Genomic DNA, 17,853 nt, shown 5'->3' with positions numbered 1-17,853 from the left:
TAGGCATATGCGCAGCTTCTCTCCGTACGCAGGCATGGGCGGACCTAATTCGAATTTGGTTTAACACCACACCAGTCGATTAAGAGAATGCAAGTCTACAGCAGCTCATATTATATAGCTGTGCAATATATTTTTTTTAGTTCTGTGACGCCGAACTATGCAATCGTGCACCCCTCGTGTATTTATCGTACACGTCGTGTGCCTGCAGCTAGGTGTGCGATCACGTAAACGTCCGACAATGTAGGCGTACGATAGTTGAGGCTTGCCTTTGCTTTGGTATGTGATCACGTTGACGTATGCAGCAATATTTGCGCACAGCTGTCTCACACTTATCTCACCCTGACGAAAAAGAAAAGTAGTAAACGGATAAACCAAAAACTATAAAAATATGCCCGCAGCACGCTTGGCAGTTACGGTGCCATGTCTTTGCGGAGGGCTATAGTCGTCGCAGCTATCAAGAGGGCCCAGTCTCGGCGATCGTCTGGAGCAGAGGCGCCTCCATGTTGGTCTCTGTGCAGCGCCTCTGGGGGTCGTCGTCCAGGAAGACGTCGAACACAGCGACGGGTGCGTCGCCCATTCCCTCTTCGTACGAGCTGCTGATGCGACGCTGAAGCTCTTGGGGCTCCGCCAGTGCTGCCACCTGCATTCGGTCGAAGGTAAATTTCGCCAGAGAAAAAAAAAATACCTGCAATCAGGCTTTTGTGAGCACATTTTGAGCGTGAGTTGTCAGAAAAATTACGTCCTTATTGTATCTCCAAACGCTAAAACTGTATGGTTCACGTCAGCCAGTCTGACAATGTGCTTGCGCATACGCAGTAGGCATGTGGCGCCAGCATGACGGATCACATCTTAATTTTTCTTTTCCAGCTGTACAACTCGTGGAAGAGTTCTTAATAGACTGGGCGTGGTGGCTACAGCCTGGCCTCCTAGTTAGGTCACCCTCATGAGATCACACATTGATTTCTTTCTCTGGGAGCATGTCGAAGATCAGGTTTTTCGACACCGAACCGGCCTACCTCGAAGATCTGAAGAAACGTGCTGGAATATGACTGGAAAAAAATTCCCACACACACGCTTTAATCAGCTGTGCATCGCAATTGCGGAAAGCAGCTTGAGCACATCACGTAAAAATTGTGTGTTGCCTAAATAGTACTTTTTCTTTGCGCAGTGCCCGAATGGGGCCGCAGCCAAATGAAGCATTTCGGTATACGATTCGAAAGTTCTTAAGGCCGCTACAGTGGCTCAGTTGTTACGGTGCTCGGCTACTGACCCGAAAGACGCGGGTTCGATTACGGTCGCGGCGGACGCATTTCGATGGAGGTGAAATGCGAAGGAACCATGTACTGTGCGATTAAAATCAGTTGTTGGGCAAGTTGGCATTTCATGCTTTCATTCACACAGCGCAAAGACGACGTCACAAACTTTCCCGCACTTCTTTAGTGCATTGAGGAGAAGCCTAAAATTCAATCACCGATTACGTCGCTATTTCTAATGCTAGTGCAAAAACACTTGGCATGCTTTACCTACGGCCAATATAGATTTGAATCCTTGAATATAGCGGCATTCTGAAAAAGTGGTGCCGTTGCCCTTTGAGCCTACATAGGAAGCCACGTATGCAAGCTTAGGGCAGGAACGGGTTTGTTGCTTAGACGCCGTGACTTTAGAGGATAGGCGGTGTGGAAGCCATTGTGGATGATAAGCTTCACAAAGAGGCATGTTTGTGGCGGTGGCGATGACACCAGGTGCTCTTTCTTAGCAGCTAAGAGGAATTTCACTCGGCAAGGCCCACCTCCTGCTCAAGCCCGTGTTGCTTGCTCTGTGTCCGACTGCCAGCGACCACGCGACACTCTTCGTCGGAGTTCCGATCTACCACCAGGAGATCACACACGTCCGGGTAGCTTGTCTTGCCCAGCATAATTTCTCGGCCATTGAACACAGCCGAGAGTCGCTTGATGGGCGCCAGATGTTTCACTTCCGCCGTGTGTTCCAGCTTGAAGATGTCAGCGCCTATCTGAAAATAAAAACAAAACAAAAAAACAGTGGCTATCGTGCGACGAGGCTCACAAAGGAGTATGGTATCGCTCGCTTGAAACCGCCCTAACAGTTTTTTCCCTACTGAGCAGAAAAAATTGGCATTGGCTTAGCTTGGCAAACCCTGGAACTCAGCGAAAAGCAAGGACGCTTGCTAAGCGTCTGAGGCTCGTCCATAGCAGCTCTGCTACACGCTCGCGGCAGCCGTTCTATATATACCCGCACGACCACGTGGCTATATATGACGTGGTATCACATGGTCTTACGACACCCCCATCGGATGTCATCCCGTGGCTTTACATCACCCCACGGGATGTTCTTAAGGTCAAAGGTCAACCCAAAGGTCACTTAATGTCAAAGGTCAAAGTTCAACTAAATGTCATGGGTCAAGGTCAGGGGTCAAGGGTTCGGCACCATAACTGTACCGCATATGGTCATACATGGCTAACCTGGTTGGGCTGAAGGTAGTTCAAGGTCATTCTCCGGCCTACGCGACGGCTGCTTTACCTAGCGTAGTAAATACACCATTTCAACAGGGACGCCATTAGCATTCAGCCACCCCTCCATTCACACTGTGGTCATGCTCTCTTTGCTGAAGGAAATGATGACCGCCACGCGGACGCTGCGGTTATAGCGACATCTGTGTGCTGCGGCGTACCGAAATGCTGTACGCGAACTTGCGGCGAATTTCTCTGTCCGCAGAAGCGAAGCTGTCCCGAATCTTGCGGAATGCTTTGGCTGCCAGGCTCCGCTCGCCAGCGCACGCAACCACGCCCGGGCGACGCAGCTTGTGCGTAGTCACAATGACGTAGTTCAGGTCCGGGAGCACTTTCGGAAGTCCGTACTTGTCGAGGTAACTCAGCAACGGGGGCACCGTAAGCATAACGCCGAATTTCTCATTTTTAACAGCATCAGTAAAAGCCTTGATATAATCAGGTGTCTTGCCGGAATAACCGGTGCAGATGTCTCCAGGCCAGTTCCAGTCCATGTTTATGCCCTGCAAATAAAGACGAGTCGAGCGAGTCGTAGTTTTTGTCGTAATCATAGGGCTAAAAAAAGCGGTCCTGACGTAATAACGCCAACATACGTCTCAAGCAGCACAGGTAATTGGACCAATATTGGAAACTAATGGTTTCACACTGGTCCTTTCTAGGACCGGCCTTCACCAATACACTTCCAATATTGTACGTTTTACCTCTGCTGCTAAGGACCTTACATGGAAATTTTAAAGCACCGATATCAGACATTTCAAAAGGCAAACGCAAGCGTTAGGTTGCCACTTTTGTTCCAGACGTTTCGCAGATCAATCTTTCAAGAAATGCCACACCACATGTTGTGTGCTATGGCACCACTTGTGCTTAGCCCACAGGGGTATCGTTTTATTCCGTTCCTCTTAGCAGTGACATGCAGTTTGCCTCCCGATTAGTAGCGGCAAGGAAGTTGAAACAGCAGGCGAGTACTAGATAGTGTTTTTGAATATACGGTGTTCACTTTGAGCAGCGAAAAAAAAACAGCTGGGGTTCAACGTGGCTTGAACCTCGTTGTACGAGCGAAAGCTCAGTTAAGCATTGTCTGAATGGTCTCAAATCAAATGTCAAGGTCAAATGTCAAGGTCAGGTGCCCACTGTCTCAAATCAAGTGTCAAGGTCAATCAACCAATCAATGCAACGTATTTACCAGAGAAATCTGGCTGGTAACCCTGGGCTAAAAGCTGTGCACAAAGCGTGACAAAGGTCCACGGGACCATTACATGACAGTAGCGAGCAAGTTGCTACTTTAACGCAGCATGAAAGGCACACCAACCAACATAAGACATACACATTACAATCACATTACAGTAAGGAAAAAATAGTAAGAAAGAACACTTTTACAGAAGATATACAGTATCAATATTACACTATAGTACATACACATAAGGCAAAATACAAAAGTGCAAGTTACAATAGTACATATAGATTAGCAGCTTACACTTTCTTATGCACAAAATGAGTCCTGAGGCTTTTGGGCCATGCAGGCACCCAATGGTCAAAGCCATATGTTCAAGTGGCCATACTACCATACCCAGTTAAGTTCGGTTTGACCTTGTGAGGCACTGAAGGTCATTGTCGATGTGGTGCCCCCTTTCTCAAATCAAATGCCAAGATCAGGTGCCCAATGGTCATGCTCATATGATCACGTGGTCACACTACCATAACTTGGGCCATACGACCAGTCATTAAGTTCGGTTGGACCTTGTGATGCATTGAAGGTCATTGTCGATGTGGTGTCCACTTTCTCAAATCAAATGTCAAGGTCAGGTGCCCAATGGTCATACTCACATGATCACGTGGTCACACTACCATAACTTGGGCCATACCACCAGGCAGTTAAGTTCGGTTTGGCCTTGTGAGGCATTGAAGGACATTGTCGATGTGGTGCCCACTTTCTCAAATGAGATGTCAAGATCAGGTGCCCAATGGTCATACGCACATGATCACGTGGTCACACTACCATAACTTGGGCCATACCACCAGGCAGTCAAGTTCGGTTTGACCTTGCGGGGCATTGAAGGTAATTGTCGATGTGGTGTCCACTTTCTCAAATCAAATGTCAAGATGAGGTGCCCAATGGTCATACTCACATGATCACGTGGTCACACACCATAAATTGGGACATACCACCAGGCAGTCAAGTTCGGTTCGACCTTGTGAGGTATTGAAGGTCATTGTCTCATCCACATCGAAATCGGAAGTTGAAACCCGAGGAGTACGGCTCTCGCTCTAAAACGTTTTCGGTTTCGTACAGACCGCACTTTGCTAATATTAACAGGGTCATGGCTATTCTTAACTAGAGTTTAAGCAATTGAATGATAACAGTCTGCATCTTTATATTCTTGAAGAGAATAATTTTAATAACTAGACTAGGTATTTTCCGAATAAACATCAATTTCGCTCGAGTCGAAGGGTTTCGCCAACAATACAGCGAAACGCGCGCGAGTCGACAAGGAAAGCCCTTTCGTACTGAGTATATTTACTGAAAACTAAGACTGGTAGAATGACCGCTAAGGCACAAGACAGGAATCTGGCTTCATAGGAATGCCTATGCTGATCGATATCGCCCGTTATAAAGGAAATAAAGTAATTAGAACTATCGCTTTGCTGATCTTGAACCTTTAAGCCATAATTTGCGGATAAGATGGGACAACACTTATGCAACAGACACTATCGAAGCAGCATTTTCTAATTCAGTGCCATTTACAGAAACGTATATTTTCCTCAGTTACCTTTGCGCTGGCTAGAAAATGAGTCCAAAACAGGAGTTACCGAACGTGATCAGGCATAACTATGCTTTGTAGAATTCATAAGCAGAGAAATTTTCATGCCTAACCTTATCTGAAGTACTACAGGGGTAAACTTACTTCAAAGTGTGAGCATTCAGGAATTTATTAATTTACTTTCACTGCTATATGGTCAGATATGGCATGAAAAAAATCTACAACGGCTTTTTTTATATCATTTAAAAAGTTTATTTTCGGAGGTTTATTTCTGTATTGAAAGAAATGCTAAATAAATTGATTGATTGAAACTATATCCCATATTTTTCTACAGTAAGGAGTGAACTTTTGTGATAGTTCCCTATAGCCGAAAAATTAGAGATCACTGCGGCTACACGCTTTGGAAGAGGGCGAAAGCGTTGATGCATCCTCGACACTGGTCGCCTTTAAAATATGGCACCATGGTTGCATTCTCGTTCACATGATTGATTGGTTATCGATTAACTCTGATTATACCCTCGTTTCATTCCGGCAACCATTTCGATTTTTCAAATTTTCTACCATGCCTCGTTCCCGCCCACTCACTATATACCCGTCCATTATCTTTTCATTCTCATTAATTGCCTAATTGCGTCTAATTTATCATTTTTTTCTATATTTTGGTTACGTATCGATCACTTATCACTGGTCACGTGATTGCCCATTTCGAGTTTTCAAACTTGGCGCCACGCTTTGGTTCCGTCCACACTTCCGGTTTTTCAAATCTGACACTACGCTGTAGCTCTGCCTACTTCCGGCGTTTTCAAATCTCGCAGCACTTTTGCTCTGAACCCCTCCACTTATTCGACCTCTTTGGCTCTAATTAACTATTCATCCGATTTCGATTTTTTTTTGGCAGCATCCTCACATCATCTTCTTTCGATTACACCCACTCGTTTGACGCTACCTCTTCTGAGTTGCCCACATCTGCTGCCGACACATTTTGCGGACACGATCCCCGCCGGCATATACCCCTGTCACACTAGCAAATTTAATGTCATTCGTTTCGAATGGCATTCGCACCTAATGCGATTAATCTGCTGCTGCACGGGAACATTTAATGTCATTAGGTTCGAATGACATTCGCTATCGAATGAATTCACGAAACTCATTCGCATTCGATGTCGAACCGAATGTGTGTACTCTAGACACCATACGCGCAGCAGAAACAACAACGCGAAAAAAGTCGTCTGCGCACTGTCAAAGTTAGAAATTGTATTTATTTAGTTCTGCTAAAAAATGTTAATTTTGGTGCGAACTTCTTCACACTTGTAGCTCTCGGTCCCAGCAGCAGCCAACGGCAGCAGCCGACCATGATCATATTGGGTTGCGTGTTTCTTTCTGGTTGGCGTTACATGTTCGTTTAGCTCGGAAGTACTTAAATATGTCACTGAGCACTTCACCTTTCAGAAGTCATTTCCAAGCTCCACGCGTCGCTGCGCGCCACCGTGTCAGCCATTTTGTTTGTTTACAGTTTTCGGATTTGCGGTTGACTTTGTACTTGGCTTGGCTTTTGATGGCTGAGGTGCCGCAGAATGGCGAGAAATAATATTTTAAGCTTATAATATTGCCCAGAAATGTTCTCACCCGCTTTTAAAACACTACACAACAATTTGTAACACTTTATGCGCGTTGATGTGCTTGAATTGTACTATTTTTTTTTCACTGATCGTTACTGCCATCGAATGACATTATTTTTTACCGTGTAGCACCGAAAGACACCGAATGACATTCGAGGCATCGAGTGACATTCGATTGGAATGACATTAAATTTGCTAGTGTGGCAGGGGTAATAGTCTGGTAAAACTTTCGCTTTAATAAAGTGATGAAAAAAGCAGCTTTTCCTCGTCAAAGAACCCCGTTCCAGCCCACAGCGTCGGCCGATCCTGAAGAACCTGCTAGCGTCAGAATGCGGGGAGTGTCGGATGAAGTGGGATAGTCCTCTCCCTGCATTGTCGGGAATAGCACGGTCTCTGCACTGTCACACCACTCCCTGCATAGTTATGCTGGATGATAATCAGCCACTGCCAATGGCTGGAAGGGGGTTTCTTAACGGAGAAAAGCCGCTGTTTTCTCGTCTTGCATTCGACTACGGGCGGCAGATACAATGTCAGTTAAGAGCCAGTTTTTAGGAGAACACCAGGCGGAAGCATAGAATCCGAGGTCATAATTTAAACGCCACCAGTAGCGCACAATAATAATAATTGGTTTTTGGGGAAAGGAAATGGCGCAGTATCTGTCTCATATATCGGCGGACACCTGAACCGCGCCGTAAGGGAACGGATAAAGGAGGGAATGAAAGAAGAAAGAGGCGCCGTAGTGGAGGGCTCCGGAATAATTTAGACCACCTGGGGATCTTTAACGTGCACTGAGATCTCACAGCACACGGACGCCTTAGCGTTTTGCCTCCATAAAAACGCAGCCGCCGCGGTCGGGTTCGAACCCGGGAACTCCGGATCAGTAGCCGAGCGGCCTAACCACTGAGCCACCGCGGCGGGTAGGTAGCGCATCACCGAAGCACGAAATGGCATGCCGGTAGTAAATATTTCTTGCCGCATGTCGCAGCCCGGCTCTACTGGGCCAGCAGCCCGTCAGGTGTGACGTCATAGTGGCAGCCCTTTCTGTTTAGCTAGCTGTAAGTGGACACTCAACATCCGCAATGTGAACTCTGGCACTTATGTCATATGCACAGCGTTGGGCCCTGGCACTGTGCCAAAGTCGTCCTTCAGTAAGAATTCAAAGGATCGTTAAACCTGCTTATTAAAGTACACTATGGGCCGGCCTAAGCTGCATTTTCAAGAACGCAAGAAAAGTAACCAGAAGCGTGGTAATGTGAAGAGTGTTTACAAGTGTTCGCAAGCATTAAACCAGGAGTACGCGATTGTCCCGCAAAGCTGGTTTGGTTTACATGGGTTTAACGTACCAAAGTGACTCAGGCTACGAGAGACGCCGTAGTGAAGGGCTCCAGAAATTTCGACCACCTGGGGCTCTTTAACGTGCACTGATATCACACTACACGGGGAACCAGCATTTTACATCTAACAAATGCGACGCCGTGGCCAGGATCAAACCCGCGTCCTTGGAGCAAGCAACCGAGCACCATAACCACTGAACCACCACGGCGGCTCCAGCAATAACGAAGCTATAAGGAGTCGTACCTACGCAATAAACGTGTACATACAAATGCGCTCAAGAATTATTACGCAAGCGTCAATTTATCGATTCACGACCTAGACGATATGCTACAGATTAAAATTTTAGAAGCACTGCGCAATGTGCTTCATTTATTGACTTTCGACACGGCTTCACAAGGTACCGATCAACTGAGATCACACTTTAATCAAAGTGCGACAACATGCTAGCAGCTTCTAGTTGCATAGATATTGTGGCAGTGATCAACACGGGCTTACCAAAAACAATTTCGTAAGTCATTTAGTCATAATGTGTAAAATTGATTATACATATTATTTAGATGCCAGTACAAGGCTGCAATTATATGAATAATAGAATACAATCCTCCTATAGATAGCCCGTCCAACTCTTTGCATGTGCACTAAAAGGCAGTAGTACTGAGTCACTCCACTTATTTATTCCAATAACATTCCTCATTTTGGCAAGGAAAGGAAGTGCTCCTGATAGTTTGAGAAATGTAAACGAGAATTTTTGTTGCATGGTAAATCCCGAAACGAGATTGAACGGCAAACGCGAATGCTTTATAATACAATCTCTAGTCAAGGTAAACAATTTTTACTTATACTTAACGAAGTATCCAAACATTGTGTTATTGAGCGCTAATCAATAGAAATTTATGAGCGGAGAGAGTGTTTTTAATCTGGATGGAACTGGGGATTTTCCGCGCTAGTTACAGCATCGCTGCAGTAAAGGCAGTTTTCTAGGGTACACCGAAAGAGTGCGGCTATTAAAATTTTTACATTTCAATTTCAACGTCTCCAAACTGTCTATGTCGCGCACGTTTGGAGAGTGAACGACACGTTCGATTCTTGAAGTTCCTGTTCTAGCCTTCTTGCATCGAAAAAATTGGCAGTGGCGTAACTTGGCTAACCCTAGAATTCATCGAAAAGCAAGCACGCTTGCTAAGTGTCTGAGGCTTGTCCATGGCAGCTCCGCTACACGCTCGTCACAACCGTTCTACATGTACCCACACTACCGCGTGGCTATGACGTGTATCACATGGTCTTACGACACCCCCATCGGATGTCATCACGTGGCTTCACATCACCCCACCGGATGTTCTTAAGGTCAAAGGTCAACCTAAAGGTCACCCAGTGTTAAAGCTCAGAGATCAAAGGTAAACTAAAGGCCATGCGTCAAGGGCTCGACACCGTAACTGTATCACATTTGGTCAGACATGGCTAACGTGGTTGGCCTGAAGGTCGTTCAAGGTCATCCTCCGGCCTACGCGACGACTGCTTTACCTAGCGTAGTGAAGCTTTTCGCTTCGAAAGAAAACCGCACTATACTGGCAAAGATTTATACACGCAACCTTTACGCGACACTCAGCAGCGATTGGTGTCATTCAGTTCAACTGTTGGAACTTGCAAAGTATGCCCGTAAGGCTGGTCGAAAGCAAACGTAACTATAGCTTGTTGTTGGCGCACGTTACCTGAAAATTGGAGGAACCCCTGAGGGATCTGACGAACTCCCCGAACGGTGAGGGGTCCTTCAAGGTATTCAATATTGGGCGGCTATCTTTCCGCGACCCGCCGATAGTCAGGTAGATGGGAATGGTGCGCTTTCGGAACGGGTCACTAGCAGCTTGGAAGAGCGTGGTCAGAGCTTCGTCGATATGTCTTCCCTCTTCCTTGTAGCGGATATTGCCAGACATATCAACGGTCTTAGCGTAGTACACCAACGCCGCGCAGTAGCGACTCGGGATAGAGGAGATGCTGTATTCGAAACCCTTGCTGTACTGCCGCTGAAAGGTGTACCTGCGATAGAACACGTAGGAGACCACTAAACCAGAGCATACACATAGTTTCAAAGCACAAACAGTTAATTTACTTAAAAAATGGTCTATAGACAACCTATAGCTTTTATAGCGTCTATTGCCTTCCTATATATATTTATTTTCGTCAATTCATAGTCTATAAACTAGCTATAGACAAAAGTCCACTAAAAGTGTACGGCCATAAATCTATAGATTGTCTATAGACGGTCTACACGATTTGTACTGCCCATATACTGTTCTCTACGGTTTGTCTACAGACAGTCTATACACTTGGTCAAATGTTTAGGGGAATCCTCCAAGGTGGAGTAGATTTGTAAAAGCCGTATGGCAGCGCTTGGGTGGATGTAAATGAGTAATTACTCCCTTATTACAGTTTATACACTTCATAGACAGAAGTCTTGTCCATGGACAGTCTATAAACTGTCTAAAAAAACTTTTGTAAGGGTTGTTCTCCGTAGTCTTCTCTTCTACTTCGTGGTGGCGGTCATCACTGTCGTCATTCCCGGCACCATGACATTAATTGCATCTAATTTCCCTGCGTGCCTGGCAAAGAGCAAAATTGTTCTCGAGATTACGCTTCGAGTCTGGTATTAAGGGCACATAGGCACCCTTGCAATGCAGCAGTCGTATGAAGTATAAGCTCTAATTGTCCGACCAGTGACAGGATGCTCCACGTGAGCTCCTCGTGGACGAAAGGCAGCCGGGCACCACACCCTTGTAGCTATAGTGTAGTATAGTGTGCCGTGCGCATGATACAAGGTGAAACAAGGCAACACGCGCACGGCTTGTAAATATAGCGCACGTGCGGCTATATTCACATTGACTGGTCGCGTCTTGTAGGGAACTGGGCCTGGACACCAGTGCGCGAGAACTTTTACTTTATGTTTAGTGTGCATGTGTGTGTGATTCTGCGTAGTAGGTTGATGTATTTCGCTCACCCATATACTTCCTACTTCTTCTACCCCCTTTTCGCATTCAAATCTTCACCCGTGTCATTTCACCTTCGCCCAGCCGCAGCTCAGGTGTCTAAGATAGCGACAGCAGTTCCCGTGGCTGGAAGCAATGTCTTCCTTCCCTTTTATTTTGCATAAACCGCCAGAAGAGCAAATTCCATTCACGCACATAGAAATGAAACATCAGGAAGCTATTGGCAAACAAAAAATAATGAATAAAACTAATAAAAATACCTATGTCAAGCAGAACCACTACCTCTCGGGAAGCTTTTGCAACATAAAAAATAATGAACAAAACCAATAAAAATACCTATGTCCAAGCAGAACCACAACCTCGCGGGAAGCTTCTGCCAAACAAAAAATAATGAATAAAACTAATAACAATACCTATGTCCAAGCAGAACCACTACCTCACGGGAAGCTATTGCCAAACAAAAAATAATGAATAATGCTAATAACACTACCTATGTCCAAGCAGAACCACTACCACGCGGGAAGCTTTTGCCAAACAAAAAATAATGAATAAAACTAATAACACTACCTATGTCCAAGCAGAACCACTACCTCGCGAAAAGCTTCTGCCAAAAAAAAAATAATGAAGAAAACTAATAAAAATACCTATGTCCAAGCAGAACCACTACCTGACGGGAAGCTTTTACCAAACAAAAAATAATGAATAAAACTAATAACAATGCCTATGTCCAAGCAGAACCACTACCTTGCGGGAAGCTTTGGCCAAACAAAAAATAATGAATAAACTAATAACACTACCTATGTCCAAGCAGAACCACAACCCCACGAGAAGCTTTTCCCAATCAAAAAATAATGAATAAAACTAATAACAATACCTATGTCAAGCAGAACCACTACCTCTCGGGAAGCTTTTGCAACATAAATAATAATGAACAAAACCAACAACAATACCTATGTCCAAGCAGAACCACAACCTCGCGGGAAGCTTTTGGCAAACAAAAAATAATGATTAAAACTAATAACAATACATATGTCCAAGCAGAACCACTACCTCGCGGGAAGCTTGTGCCAAATAAAAAATAATGAACAAAACTAATAATACTACCTATGTCCAAGCAGAACCACTACCTCGCGGGAAGCTTTTGCCAAACAAAAAATAATGAATAAAACTAATAATACTACCTATGTCCAAGCAGAACGACTACCTCACGGGAAGCTTTTACCAAACAAAAAATAATGAATAAAACTAATAACAATACCTATGTCCAAGCAGAACCACTACCTCGCGGGAAGCTATTGCCAAACAAAAAATAATGAATAATGCTAATAACACTACCTATGTCCAAGCAGAACCACTACCACGCGGGAAGCTTTTGCCAAACAAAAAATAATGAATAAAACTAATAACACTACCTATGTCCAAGCAGAACCACTACCTCGCGAAAAGCTTCTGCCAAAAAAAAAATAATGAAGAAAACTAATAAAAATACCTATGTCCAAGCAGAACCACTACCTGATGGGAAGCTTTTACTAAACAAAAAATAATGAATAAAACTAATAACAATGCCTATGTCCAAGCAGAACCACTACCTAGCGGGAAGCTTTGGCCAAACAAAAAATAATGAATAAAACTAATAACACTACCTATGTCCAAGCAGAACCACAACCTCACGGGAAGCTTTTCCCAATCAAGAAATAATGAATAAAACTAATAACAATACCTATGTCAAGCAGAACCACTACCTCTCGGGAAGCTTTTGCAACATAAATAATAATGAACAAAACCAACAACAATACCTATGTCCAAGCAGAACCACAACCTCGCGGGATGCTTTTGGCAAACAAAAAATAATGATTAAAACTAATAACAATACATATGTCCAAGCAGAACCACTACCTCGCGGGAAGCTTGTGCCAAATAAAAAATAATGAACAAAACTAATAATACTACCTATGTCCAAGCAGAACCACTACCTCGCGGGAAGCTTTTGCCAAACAAAAAATAATGAATAAAACTAATAACAATGCCTATGTCCAAGCAGAACCACTACCTAGCGGGAAGCTTTGGCCAAACAAAAAATAATGAATAAAACTAATAACACTACCTATGTCCAAGCAGAACCACAACATCACGGGAAGCTTTTCCCAATCAAAAAATAATGAATAAAACTAATAACAATACCTATGTCAAGCAGAACCACTACCTCTCGGGAAGCTTTTGCAACATAAATAATAATGAACAAAACCAACAACAATACCTATGTCCAAGCAGAACCACAACCTCGCGGGAAGCTTTTGGCAAACAAAAAATAATGATTAAAACTAATAACAATACATATGTCCAAGCATAACCACTACCTCGCGGGAAGCTTGTGCCAAATAAAAAATAATGAACAAAACAAATAATACTACCTATGTCCAAGCAGAACCACTACCTCGCGGAAAGCTTTTGCCAAACAAAAAATAATGAATAAAACTAATAATACTACCTATGTCCAAGCAGAACCACTACCTCACGGGAAGCTTTTACCAAACAAAAAATAATGAATAAATCTAATAACAATACCTATGTCCAAGCAAAACCACTACCTCGCGGGAAGCTATTGCCAAACAAAAAATAATGAATAATGCTAATAACACTACCTATGTCCAAGCAGAACCACTACCACGCGGGAAGCTTTTGCCAAACAAAAAATAATGAATAAAACTAATAACACTACCTATGTCCAAGCAGAACCACTACCTCGCGAAAAGCTTTTGCCAAAAAAAATAATGAACAAAACTAATAATACTACCTATGTCCAAGCAGAACCACTACCTCACGGGAAGCTTTTACCAAACAAAAAATAATGAATAAAACTAATAACAATACATATGTCCAAGCAGAACCACTACCTCGCGGGAAGCTTGTGCCAAATAAAAAATAATGAACAAAACTAATAATACTACCTCTGTCCAAGCAGAACCACTACCTCGCGGGAAGCTTTTGCCAAACAAAAAATAATGAATAAAACTAATAATACTACCTATGTCCAAGCAGAACCACTACCTCACGGGAAGTTTTTACCAAACAAAAAATAATGAATAAAACTAATAACAATACCTATGTCCAAGCAGAACCACTACCTCGCGGGAAGCTATTGCCAAACAAAAAATAATGAATAATGCTAATAACACTACCTATGTCCAAGCAGAACCACTACCACGCGGGAAGCTTTTGCCAAACAAAAAATAATGAATAAAACTAATAACACTACCTATGTCCAAGCAGAACCACTACCTCGCGAAAAGCTTTTGCCAAAAAAAAGAATGAACAAAACTAATAATACTACCTATGTCCAAGCAGAACCACTACCTCACGGGAAGCTTTTACCAAACAAAAAATAATGAATAAAACTAATAACAATGCCTATGTCCAAGCAGAACCACTACCTAGCGGGAAGCTTTGGCCAAACAAAAAATAATGAATAAAACTAATAACACTACCTATGTCCAAGCAGAACCACAACCTCACGGGAAGCTTTTCCCAATCAAAAAATAATGAATAAAACTAATAACAATACCTATGTCAAGCAGAACCACTACCTCTCGGGAAGCTTTTGCAACATAAATAATAATGAACAAAACCAACAACAATACTTATGTCCAAGCAGAACCACAACCTCGCGGGAAGCTTTTGGCAAACAAAAAATAATGATTAAAACTAATAACAATACATATTTCCAAGCAGAACCACTACCTCGCGGGAAGCTTTTGCCAAACAAAAAATAATGAATAAAACTAATAACAATGCCTATGTCCAAGCAGAACCACTACCTAGCGGGAAGCTTTGGCCAAACAAAAAATAATGAATAAAACTAATAACACTACCTATGTCCAAGCAGAACCACAACCTCACGGGAAGCTTTTCCCAATCAAAAAATAATGAATAAAACTAATAACAATACCTATGTCAAGCAGAACCACTACCTCTCGGGAAGCTTTTGCAACATAAATAATAATGAACAAAACCAACAACAATACCTATGTCCAAGCAGAACCACAACCTCGCGGGAAGCTTTTGGCAAACAAAAAATAATGATTAAAACTAATAACAATACATATGTCCAAGCATAACCACTACCTCGCGGGAAGCTTGTGCCAAATAAAAAATAATGAACAAAACTAATAATACTACCTATGTCCAAGCAGAACCACTACCTCGCGGGAAGCTTTTGCCAAACAAAAAATAATGAATAAAACTAATAACAATACCTATGTCCAAGCAGAACCACTACCTCGCGGGAAGCTATTGCCAAACAAAAAATAAAGAATAATGCTAATAACACTACCTATGTCCAAGCAGAACCACTACCACGCGGGAAGCTTTTGCCAAACAAAAAATAATGAATAAAACTAATAACACTACCTATGTCCAAGCAGAACCACTACCTCGCGAAAAGCTTTTGCCAAAAAAAATAATGAACAAAACTAATAATACTACCTATGTCCAAGCAGAACCACTACCTCACGGGAAGCTTTTACCAAACAAAAAATAATGAATAAAACTAATAACAATGCCTATGTCCAAGCAGAACCACTACCTAGCGGGAAGCTTTGGCCAAACAAAAAATAATGAATAAAACTAATAACACTACCTATGTCCAAGCAGAACCACAACCTCACGGGAAGCTTTTCCCAATCAAAAAATAATGAATAAAACTAATAACAATACCTATGTCAAGCAGAACCACTACCTCTCGGGAAGCTTTTGCAACATAAATAATAATGAACAAAACCAACAACAATACCTATGTCCAAGAAGAACCACAACCTCGCGGGAAGCTTTTGGCAAACAAAAAATAATGATTAAAACTAATAACAATACATATGTCCAAGCAGAACCACTACCTCGCGGGAAGCTTGTGCCAAATAAAAAATAATGAACAAAACTAATAATACTACCTATGTCCAAGCAGAACCACTACCTCGCGGGAAGCTTTTGCCAAACAAAAAATAATGAATAAAACTAATAACAATACCTATGTCCAAGCAGAACCAGTACCTCAAGAAGGAGTTCGATGTTCCTGTGGTAAACGTTGCGTGTTTGAATCAGATTACAGGAGGACCAAATTCTTATTCAAATAGCCGTGTTATGTTTGGCAGTTTATTCAGGGTTTCCAAGTTACCTGCTCTGATTGCCGGGTAAGTTGACAGATCAGTCACATTGGTCGTAAGCGATAAGCGCCTGTCAGACGGGCACCGCATATGCATTTAAAACTTTGGAGGACTCCTATACACGCTGCGCTTATGAGTCGACGCGATAGCGTGCGCCCTCTGGTGCGTCATCTGATGCTGAAGCCACTCTTTAGGTTCTTTGACTCGTCATCTGCTCTCCATTCTGAGCAATTTGGCATCTTTGAATGCATTTTCATTTTTCAATTGTTTCAATAAATCAATTGATCAATTACACACTCTATATCTTTTCTTAGCATCACCAAGCACTCTGGCTTTTCATTCTGAGCATTTTGACACTTTTGAACCCCTTTTTTCCATTTTTTTATTTTTAATCGTTTCATTATTAAAATGATTTCATTAACTCATCGTGGCCTACAAAACGGCAATCAATCAATGGGACAACAAATTACCATGATACGATTCTTGTTTACGCAGCCCCCGATTATTTCCGACACGCGGTGCCGGATATTACTATACGCCAACGGGCTTTCGATCGGACGAGCTGTATACGCTAATCAATCACGTCCTGTTGCTCGAAAGCACACGACACACAACTACACGATACAATACACGGCTTTTCCCGCAAAGGCCCTAGGAAGTGGTTTGTGGTTTATGGGGGTTTAACGTCCCAAAACGACTCAGGCAATGAGAGACGCCGTAGTGAAGGGCTCCGGAAATTTCGACCACCTGGGGTTCTTTAACGTGCACTGACATCGCACACAACACGGGCCTCTAAAAATTCAGCTTCACCGAAACTCGACCGCCGCGGCCGGGATCGAGCCCGCGTCTTTTGGATCGGCAGTTTTTATCCGTATAACTCCTCCGTATAACTTCGATTAGCCGTGGTTAATTACTGTGCACTTACATCCCACAGTGCACGCAAGTCGTGGGTTCGAACCCGCCCGCTACGGTAGCACTTCGATGGAGGAAAAATGTGAATGGTCCTTGTACTGTTCGTTGTTAGTGCTCGTTAAGAACCCCAGGTGGTCCAAATTATTCGGAGCCCTCCACTACAGCGTCCCTCATAGACTGAGCCGCTTTGGGACGTCCATCCTATAAAGCCAAACCAAATGTGCCATAATCATATTTGCTGACCCATACAAACCTATATATATTTTTCAGTAGATACTGCGCAGTCACCTGACTCCAAGCAGGGGTGAGGACAAAATGACGGGAAAATAGCAGAATGAGCAAACACATCATGCATGAACAGTAGAAAGATCACACACGCCAGGTACTCAGGCTGTCAATGAACATTTCCATATTCGGGCTGTTCACAACACAACCTGGCAATTTATTACATTCGCTAATCCTTTTGGCTTAAAAATGAGAATTTAAATGCGTTACCGTGTGCTCGATATCCTTTAATCACTTTTTCATTATTGTAACGTGTACCTGCGCGGGAAACAGGAGTAATG

At 43.2% G+C, this 17,853-nt stretch overlaps 1 protein-coding gene and 1 long non-coding RNA gene across 2 annotated transcripts in view; both read right to left on the bottom strand.

Moving 5' to 3' along the window:
• Positions 1–454: 454 nt before the first annotated feature.
• LOC144109606 (uncharacterized) lies at positions 455–2,914 on the bottom strand. The gene is made up of 3 exons (XM_077642424.1): positions 2,690–2,914; positions 1,790–2,011; positions 455–640 (listed from the first exon to the last, which is right to left on the bottom strand). Exons 1-3 carry the CDS (start codon positions 2,912–2,914, stop codon positions 455–457), a joined length of 633 nt encoding a protein of 210 aa, XP_077498550.1.
• Positions 2,915–10,143: 7,229 nt separating this feature from the next.
• LOC144110327 (uncharacterized) overlaps positions 10,144–17,853 on the bottom strand; it is a 13,790-nt gene continuing 6,080 nt past the window's right edge. The window contains exon 3 of the long non-coding RNA XR_013309807.1: positions 10,144–10,272. This is a non-coding gene — a long non-coding RNA (uncharacterized LOC144110327). The remainder of the gene's footprint in view (positions 10,273–17,853) is intronic.

Source organism: Amblyomma americanum, chromosome 11, assembly GCF_052857255.1.
Source record: "Amblyomma americanum isolate KBUSLIRL-KWMA chromosome 11, ASM5285725v1, whole genome shotgun sequence".
In the NCBI taxonomy this organism is placed as follows: Eukaryota; Metazoa; Arthropoda; class Arachnida; order Ixodida; family Ixodidae; genus Amblyomma; species Amblyomma americanum.
This window is presented reverse-complemented; position numbering and strand designations above follow the sequence as displayed.